The 10,171-nt window shown below is 39.4% G+C and overlaps 1 protein-coding gene and 1 long non-coding RNA gene across 2 annotated transcripts; one reads left to right on the forward strand and one right to left on the reverse strand.

The window, feature by feature from the left end:
- Positions 1-3,390: 3,390 nt before the first annotated feature.
- On the forward strand, positions 3,391-5,104 carry LOC149391174 (myosin-16-like). Its single transcript, XM_089619946.1, has 4 exons — positions 3,391-3,697; positions 4,191-4,292; positions 4,882-4,939; positions 5,018-5,104. Exons 1-4 carry the CDS (start codon positions 3,573-3,575, stop codon positions 5,102-5,104), a joined length of 372 nt encoding a protein of 123 aa, XP_089476072.1. The 5' UTR covers positions 3,391-3,572.
- A 1,137-nt stretch (positions 5,105-6,241) lies between these two features.
- On the reverse strand, positions 6,242-9,375 carry LOC149391175 (uncharacterized). The gene is made up of 4 exons (XR_016300069.1): positions 8,730-9,375; positions 8,154-8,253; positions 7,683-7,778; positions 6,242-6,603 (listed from the first exon to the last, which is right to left on the reverse strand). It is a non-coding gene; the product is annotated as an uncharacterized LOC149391175 (long non-coding RNA).
- Positions 9,376-10,171: the final 796 nt, after the last annotated feature.

The raw sequence follows: 10,171 nt of genomic DNA on the forward strand, positions 1-10,171 counted from the left end.
ATTTTGGTTCATTCATTAATCGTTGATAGTTGTTTTAAAGAGCCATTGAGTTGCTCGAATTTTCTTGCAGACTATATTTCGTCTGTGGGAAGTTTCCATACGTGCATTCATCCAAATTTAATTTTGAATCATTGTTGTCTTTAGGTCTCATTATAACTTATTAAGAGATGTACGATATTTGTACTCTTGAGTTTTATACCTATTATCTACTAGAAAAGCCTTGAGTTACTTATACAAGTGAAAAAAAAACCCAAAAACTAACAAAAAAAAGAGGTGAAATTTTGTGCAATTATATCAAATATTTAATAACATAATTTAGAAAATATTTAGAAATTATAGTCTAGTTATTCCAATATTTAGAAAATAACATAATTTATCTCATGTCTCACCTAATAATATAGCGTATGCACTTTGTCTTAATTTGAGCTACTTTTTCTTAATTATTATATAATTATGCTAAAATTTTAAAGTAAGAGGTATAAAAGGCCATATACTTAACTCTACCTGAAATTTTCTCAGAGAAAAAACATAGAGAAGACACTAAAAGGCAAAAAAAAGGATGGTTGTTGAAACTTGCAACTTGTAAACACCCTCTTTTTATAAACACGCGTTATAAACGGGGCGGAATCGCAGATATATCATATATACATGATTCTTAAGAAGTAGTCTCTCAACTTTTTGAATTTTTGTTATAAAACTGGTTTATTTTTACCAGATATATTATCACCCTATACGCAAGGCAGATCTCACTCCTACCATTATTTTGTTGGCACTTTCATGCACCTACTGTGTGTGTATATGTATGTTTAATATATATTTTATATATGTATGTAATGCGTACATACATGCATAACAAGAAAGTGATACTTTCTTCTTTTTGCAAGTATTTTCGGCAATTCGTTCTTTTTATATTTTGATTGATGAGTATTCACTGGAAATCTTTTAGCGACTTAGTATTACGAACTCTATAAATAATTCATTTTAAAAGTCATGCATCAGTGTTAGGCCGTCTTTTTCTTATGGTAAAAACGACGCCTCAATTGCAAAAACAACGTTACAATATAAAAGGACAATTTAGTCAAATGCTAAAAATACGCATGACTAAAAAACCAAAAAACAAGCGCCAACCAAGCATCAACCAAGCGCCAAGCGCCAACCAAGCATCAACCAAGCGCCAAGCGCCAACCAAACATCAACCAAGCGCAAAGCACCAAGCGCCAAGCGCCAACCAAGCATCAACCAAGCGCCAAACACCGATTTTTTTCCTATAAATAGTTCATTCATTCTCAACTCAAAGGGATCTACAAGAAAACATGGTATCAGAGACTAGAGTATCCGCGACTGATTTATTAGTCTTTGATAATGGACATCAAAGACTGATAATGTTGTCTCTGATATTATCAGAGACTGATTTTCATGCGTATTCTATCCGAGACTAATATTTAGTCACAAATATATATTTCTCCGGTCATAATTTTAGAAGAGACTAATTTTCGATCACAGATGTATTCCCTCCAAAATTGAAAATGGCGCAAATCGTAGGTGACCAATTTTTAGTCTCTGATAGTTGACATCCGGGACTGATTTGGTTGTATCTGATAGTATTCGGGATTGATTTGGTTGCGCATACTATTCGAGACTAATAATTAGTCACATATATATTCCCTCCAAAAATGTAAAAATGACACAAATTTGTAGAGACTAATTTTTGGTCTCCGATTGCGGGCATTCGAGACAGATTTGGTTGTCTCGAATAATATTCGGGACTGATAGTATTCGAGACTAATTTTCAGTCATGGATGTATTCCCTCCAAAATGTAAAATGACACATATCGAAGGAGACCAATTTTTAGTCTCTGATAATTGGCATCCGGGACTGATTTGGTTGTCTCTGATAGTATTCGGGAGTGATTTGGTTGTGTATACTATTCGAGACTAATAATTAGTCACATATATATTCCCTCCAAAAATGTAAAAATGACGCAAATTTGTAGAGATTAATTTTTAGTCTCTGATTGCGGGCATCAGAGACTAAAATCTATTCTTGGAAAATGAGAAAAATCGGAGACTAACAATCAGTCTTCTATACTCTTGCGCAGTGTATTATTGGAGACTGAAATTCAGTCTTGAAAATATTTACGTATCAAAGACTACAAATTAGTCTCCAATAATGTGACGCCAAATTTTTTTTAATATCAAAGACTAAACATTAGTCACTAATACTCTTGGTAAATATGAGAGGTTATCAATCAGTCTACAATGCATTGAGTCATTAATACTATTGTAGCTTTTGATTACTCTATTTTAAAAACACTTGTTCCTAGCAACAAGTTCACTTACAAATGTTTGGAAGGAAAAAAAAGAATACGAAAACACTTATTTACAAAAATTAATACCTTAAAAAGTAAACGCAAAATTAATGAAATTTTAAAATAGCTTCCAAGCAGATATGCTTTTGTTATTTTGCGGAAAAAGTTACAGATTTTGGGACTTGTATATCGATGTAATAAGTTTAAAAAAAATTAATCAGATTAATCACAATTCACAATTCAAGGTCAAGCCACTATAACAAATAATGACAATAGTCACAATTTTTCTTTTCGATAATAGCCGCGACAAGTTGTGGCTATTTAACCGCGAAAATTTGAGCTTTAGCCACAACAATAGTGGTTGTTTCAAAATTTCACATTTTAAAAGGCGGAATTTTATACCGCCTAAATTTAGTTTTTAGACTGGTATAGCGGGACATTGTTGCGGCTATGCAGTAGTCTAAGTTAAAATCGATTAAACCACGCTACTCTCATTCTTCCGTCTGTCATCTCTCTGTTTCTCTCCCTCTGAAATTCAACCCTAAATCTCCAGACCACCCAAACCACCACAACCCCCAAATCTCCTCGACCCTAAATCTCCAGACCACCCAAACCACCACAACCCCAAATCTCCTCCTTAATACGATGATCCCCCAATTCACCACCCCTAAATCTCGTTCTCACTCTATCTACATCAAATTTCGACCACCCATAAATCCCTCGAAACACCTATCGCTCAAACCCGCCGTCACTCCAAGCGTCCGCCTCCGCCGCCAACCCACCGTCTGCTCAGACAAGGTAATTTCTTTCTTTCTCTCTCATTTTCTTTCTCGTCTATGCTAAATCTCTCTCTCTCTCTCTCTCTCTCCGATTGACTTAGGTTTCTAGGGTTTCAATACACCACCAAGACATAGCCAGGTCGCCACCATCGCCTCTGGCATCGTCTACTCTCCTCACGCCATGGTACGTTTTCTCTGCCTCTACATTTCTGCGTGTGTGTTTTTGTGCGTGTGTGTTTTTTTTTTTGCGTGTTCAATGTGCGTGTGTGTTTCTGTGTGGATATTTGAGTGAGTGAGAGTGAGTGTTTGTGTGTGGAAGTTTGAGTGTGTTTGTGTGTGGGAGTTTGAGTGTGTGTTTGTGTTTGCGTGTGATTCTGGGTTTTAACCCTGTTTATATGTATAGTGAGAGATGGCTGAGGAGAAGTTGGAGCATTGTCTTGGTAACTCTAAGCTTTCACTTATTACAAGTTGCTGATATTTGAATATGTTTTGGCAGCTGAGTTTTTTCCGGATAGATCAGAAGTGCAATGTCTACACAGATGGCAAAAAGTGCTTAATCCTGATAGCCAAGTCGTTACCTGGTTGCATAGGGAAACAATGTAGAGAGAGGTAACCATTTTCAAGCACTAATTTATTTTTTTTCATTTTGACAATCATATTTATCGGCAATATTCGACATTAATGATGTCTTGTGTTGAATATTGATCCTTACCTTTTTGTACTTTCTGGTAGTTAATTAATTTGTGTTTTGTGTGAGTGTTCTGTGTATATGAGAATGAGAGGGAGTGTGAAGTTGTGTGTGTGTGTGTGAGATAGTGTTGTGTGTGTGTGTGTGTGTGTGTGTGTGTGTGTGTTTTGTGTGTGAGTATTATGCGTGTTGAGTGTTATGTGTGTGTATTTGAATATGTGTGTGTGTCTCTGTGTAAGATTGTAATCAGTATGGGTGTTTGAGTGTGTGTATCTGTTTGAATATAAGCAGAGATGCATTAGCAAAAATTGTTTATACAAAATTGTTTGATTGGTAAGGCCAGATAAGTGAATACAATTTCCATGAAGAGTGACATTGGTTTAATTTAATAATGCTGAAATTTGGTTTGCCCAGGCTTGTGAACAAGATCAATAACTCTATCGGTCAAGATCCCAATTCGAAGAACTTGATTTGGGTTCTGGATATTTATGGATTTGAGAGTTTCAAGACAAACAGGTGCTTACTGGTATGCCTAGTGTTTTTTGGTTTTAGAGGCGTTAAAATACTGTTAAGAGATGAGTTCAGTCTCCATATTTCATGTTCACGAAATGCTTAATTAGGGGTCATAATTCCTGCAATGTTTACCAAGTAAGAAAACAAAGTAAAATGGATTACAAATATGGCCCTATCTTTAGTTATACTTGACTCATATCATAAAATTCCCCCAAGGAGCACTTATCTGACAGCTTCCCATGAAATACATTGCCAAATTTAATAACAGCCACACCGCTAATGCAGGACTTAAGTCAATTATGTTGAGCATACGCATTGCTAGAGGACTAGGTTTACTAGTGCCAAATAGCTCCCTGGAAGTGTGACCCATAAAAACATCTTTAATGTGAACCTCCTTGATAAATAAAAATAGGGTCCTTGTTTGTTTCATTTGGTGCCAATAAAACACGAGTGATAAAATTTCTTGTTAGAGCTCTTCACTTTTTGTCTGGTTTGTTACCCGCTGATTCATTACGTTGGTAATAATGATGGTGTGTATTTTAAGTTTTCATTTTCCTGATGCTTATATTTGTGAATTTGTTTTACTCTGCAGCTTTGAACAATTTTGCATCAATTTGACCAATGAAAAACTACAGCAGCATTTTAACCAGGTTGGATTGAGATCTGCAGTGCTTTGTTTTTCTGTATATTGAAACGAATCAACTTACGAATCGTGTACTGTTTGACAGCATGTTTTTAAGATGGAACAAGAAGAATATACAAAAGAAGAAATTGACTGGAGTTATATTGAGTTCATAGATACGATCAGCATGTAGCTACGAAAGCTATTACGAGGAAGCTTATTTTAGATTCTTTATGTACTCTGATTTTTTTAGAAACTGAAAAATTACTCTTGTATACATAAATGCTTGTCTTAGAAGCATTATATTTAGAGCTAAAAATTAGTCTCCAAAGCACCATGACGAGACTAAATAAAAAGTCACAGATGCCACTGTATTGGAGACTGCAAATCAATATCGAAAGCTCTACATCAAAGACATAGCAAGAAATGGAATAGTGACTAAACATCGGTCCCTAAATTACGAAATCTGAGACTAAAAATCAGTTCGTAAATTAGTTTATCCGAGACTAAAAATCCATTTTAAAAGACTAATAATCAGTCACATTATTCGAGACTAACAATCAGTCACGTTATCCGAGACTAATAATCGTGTTATCCGGGACTAACAGTCAGTCTTAAAAAGACTTATTTGTGACTAAATACGAGTTCTCAACTGACCTTATTAAGGACTGAAAAATGTAGTATCTAAGACTAGTTATTTGTCATGAATATTGCGGGGTATCCGAGATTGACTTTTAGTCCTTGATAGTAGCATTCGCCACTAGGTATCCGAGACTAGCCTAGGAGACTGAAAATCAATCTCGGATACTCATCCGAGACTGTTTGTCAAGTATCGGAGACTAAATAATCCTCTGAACTTTCAGTTTTTCTTTCAACCCCAGAATTCTCGAGCCAAATACTCTCCCAACTTCAAAATTATCCCGGATCACAAACAAAGACCGAGAGCCACCTCTCGACGGGAGGAACAAAAACAAAAATCTAATAATCCACTCACATAGCAAACACATCTGGCCCTGAACTACGTCATGACCTGATCCCGCAAAGCGGGTACGTAAGCAGCTCACGAAGAGCACGGTCACACCCCCCATTCAACCCCCATGCGAGCTCGACCTCCTGATGAGCTCAACCTCCAGGCGAGCCCGACCACCAGGCGAGCTAGACCCCCCAGGCGAGCTCAACATCCAGGTGTCACGACCCGCAGGACACCCGTCGTCCTCGGAACGCGACCTTTCCCATAACATTATCATAAACCATTTATGTTTTCAAATGAAATGAACATAAAACATTTTCAAACGTCATTTACAAAACGTTTATTAAACAAATAGCGGAAATAAAATTAATTTACATATAAGGAATAACAAGGGTTCCTAGAGCTAGTCCGCTAAAAACTGGTAAAATTTTTCGCTTTTAGAAGAGTTACAAAAATGCGGACTACCCTAGCTTGCTATCCATAAGCACAGGCCCATAATCGTGCTAACCGAGTTTCAAAACGTAAAAAGAGGTTCGGGCCGATTATCTAAACGTTATGATATAATAAAAGTTCTTTCAAAGCTATATAAAACTTTCACGAGCATATAAGCTCGGTTTTCAAAAACCTGATACCCATTTCCCAAAAAGACATTTTCTATGCCACAGGTCGTCATGAGATCTACCTTGACTAGCACTCCTGCTTCGCCTGAGCTTTTCCTTTATCTACAAGGAGAGGGATTTAAGGGGTGAGTCACACCGACTCAGTAAGCAGGATATCTAACCTAGCACTACATGAGATGCATGGTTGCAGATGATAAAATGCAGATGACAGCAGGTGATAGATTCAGAAGAATAAAGAAGTTCCATCATACAATCAGGATAACAAAAATATCATTCAATCAACATAGACATATTCAGTTTTAGAACCCCGTTCTAAAACAATCAAACACATAATCATATAGGAATCCGGCTAACAACCGTCTTCCTAGAAACTCATCCATCTCGCTCATACCGGCGCCTTACATCAGTGGACTGGCCAATCAACACTTCAGTCCGCAGCCGTTCATGAGAGATGAGTAAACCATTCTGAGAACTTGAGCCTAACCCTCAGAAGGCCGAAGTTTTAACGTCTGGGATCCACTAGCACATGTAGGAGGGCCTTAGCGCGCGTTTGGTAGAGGGAATCAAACCCTCACCAATCCCTGGTCGATCCAGGGTTCATATTTCCTTCAGGACAGGTAAGCCACCCATCGACTTACCTGAAGCCACCCATCGACTTCCCATTAAAGGGCCTTCGGGAATGCCACTCGCTACATTGCCGACAAGAGTTCGTTATGTTTTACAGGAGCTGTCTACAGCCTACCTGTCTATCTTATTACAGGAGGAGATCTTATCGGGATAAAGCCCATCATTAACGTTATTAATTTCACTGTATGGCTCTTTAAGTATTTTACAAGGAGTTGTCGACAGCTGTGAGGCTGGACCTTCTCCTAGAACAGTTCCTCTCGGGATTGAATCCGGAGGACACCGTCTTTCCTCCTCCTGTTGTCCTCTCATCAGGACGAAGGGGTAAAACCTATAGCAGAAGCTCAACATAACTTTAAAGGCTTCAAGGTTCTTAACCCGCTAACCGTTTAACCCTATCATTTTATTATCTTATTAGTTAGTGGCCGAAGCCTTATTCGGTCATCTTGTCTAACTGACGGTTTCTCTTTGTTTTAGGATTAAACGAAGAAACATAAACAATTATTCTACTAGGCACCATTCCCCTTTTTGGCGCCTCAAACTTAAATCCCACTTACCCGGAATAGTTCGTCAGAGAACTCGATGAATTCCGGAGGACACTTTGCTTTACACGCTTCCCGAGACCTTTAGCACGTCCTGGAGCGTCGAGAGAACTAGAATCCGAAATTGAAACTTCGTTAGTTATCGAACTACTTGAAAAGATAATGGTCGTCGTCGGGATTGAATTCGAGTCGGTTCGGAATTCGAGAATTTAATTTATTATTCTCCGGTTTTTTCGGAAATCAAACTTATTCAAGACTCGCGTATGTTCGCATCGAGAATCATACGAAATAAAATCCAATAACATGCTTATGAGTCTCAAATAAATTGATCCGAATAAAAAGTAACCGAGAATTCCAAAGCGAATCAAATCAAATTCTTAAACGTTGTTAAATAAATAATCATAAATTATTTATTTAAATACAAGAATACATTCCACAATCAAATCCAAGAGTATTTAAACGCACTAAGCGATTTAAAAAACTCACGAGTTTATCGAGCTTTAACTACGATAACTCTTTTCTTGGAAATTCCAAATTCCGGCTTCGTTGCCTTCGACTCTGTCGGTTCCCGCTCGTCCGTCTGAATCTGTAATCAAGTCGGGAAATCCGATAACGAGTCAACATTCTTAATTCCAATTCTTATCAATACCAAAACAAGTCACACGGTTGTAACCACACAGTCAAAAATCAACCAAACCAAGCTCACGGCCAACATCAACTCACGGCCAAAATCACATTTCAAACCAAACGATTTCAAATTCATCACAAATCATCATCATGGCCTCAGATAATATCAATTGAAAATCCATTCCAAATCTGAAATACTCAAACGGCCATAACAGAAATCAAACACACGGCCAAGTAAATCACACGGCCAAACAACAAAACCCAACCAAACGATTTCAAACTCAAACCTCCAAATCAAAGTTTCAACATCGAGAATCAAGTTCAACCAACAACTTATCACCCTCAATTCCTCAAAAATCATCATCAAACTCGAAATCCCCAAATCAATCCTTATAAACCCTAACTTGAATTCAATTTGGGTAAAAGGAATTTCACCTCGTTTCTGGAGGAATTGAACTCTCCGGTGCTCTTCCACTTGTTCTCCGGTGTCTCTTCGTCGGCGGCGCGCTCAGCGGCGGTCGCGCACGGCGGCGCTCGATCTTGATGGCGCGCGCGAGGAAGAGGAGAGGACGAAGGAAGGAGAAGAAGAACGAAGATGAGTGAGGGTGGTGATGGGGCTGAGCGGCCGAGAGAAAGACTTGGGTGGTCGGGGTTTTTTTTTCTTTTTTTTTTTCCTTGTCGCTCTTTCTTCCTGAGCGTAACTTTTCTGGACTCTCTTTTTTTTTTTTTGTTGCTCGTGATGGTTGTTGAATGAAGAATGAGGATAAGTGAGGATTTTCCTTTCCTTTTGTGGGTTATATCCTTTCCACGTGTAAATGAGATGAGGCCTAGAAGTTTCTTTGCTTAACTTCTCTTGGCCGTGTATGCATTAGAGTTGTTTAAAAAAAAAGTCCGGGATAAGAATTCCCTTTTCTTATTCCATTTTTTTTCCCTATGCTGATGAGTTGTTGTGACAATGTCATAGCCTTGATGGCTACGCAAACAAACTCCCAAACATTTTTCCTTCAGTTGCAATGAAGTCCTGAAAAATTTGTTCATTTTCATATAATTATTTAATTAAATCCATAACCGGATGGATTATAATTATATGATTCAAATCGAGAATTTTCTCGTTCGTTCTCAAGCACTTAACTTTATTCCAACATTCATGCTTTCAAAAATCTCTTTCCTTATATGCGGATTATCAAAACTCACCATTTCCTTATTGTGAATTCTTATAATTCATTCAACACGGAGAGAGAAGAAGATTTCCTTTATTTATTTATAAGAGGAAATTTTTACAGAAGCTGACGTGCACAAAAGTCGAGTCTCACACCAGGCAGGCTCGACCTCCAGCAGGGTCGACCTCCAGGCGAGCTCGACCCCCAGGCGACCTCGATCCCCCAGGCGAGCTCGACCTCCAGGCAGGCTCGACCTCCAAGCCAGGTCCGACCTCCAGGCGAGCTCGATCCCCCAGGCGAGCTCAACCTCCAGGCAGGATCGACCTCCGGACGAGCTCGACCTCCACGCAGGCTCGACCTCCAGCCAAGCTCAACCTCCAGGCGAGCCCGACCACCAGGCGAGCTAGACCCCCCAGGCGAGCTCAACATCCAGGCAGGCTCGACCTCCAGCAAGGTCGACCTCCAGGCGAGCTCGACCCCCAGGCGAGCTCAACCTCCAGGCAGGCTCGACCTCCAGCCAGGGTCGACCTCCAGGCAGGGTCGACCTCCAGGCGAGCTCGATCCCCCAGCCAGGGTCGACCTCCAGGCTGGCTCGACCTCCAGCCAGGGTCGACCTCCAAGCCAGGCCCGACCTCCAGGCGAGCTCGATCCCCCAGGCGAGCTCAACCTCCAGGCAGGATCGACCTCCGGACGAGCTCGACCTCCACGCAGGCTCGA

The sequence above is a fragment of the Urtica dioica genome, chromosome 7, assembly GCF_054948205.1.
Source record: "Urtica dioica subsp. dioica isolate 48M chromosome 7, U.dioica_male_clone48M_v1_H2, whole genome shotgun sequence".
Taxonomy (NCBI): Eukaryota; Viridiplantae; Streptophyta; class Magnoliopsida; order Rosales; family Urticaceae; genus Urtica; species Urtica dioica.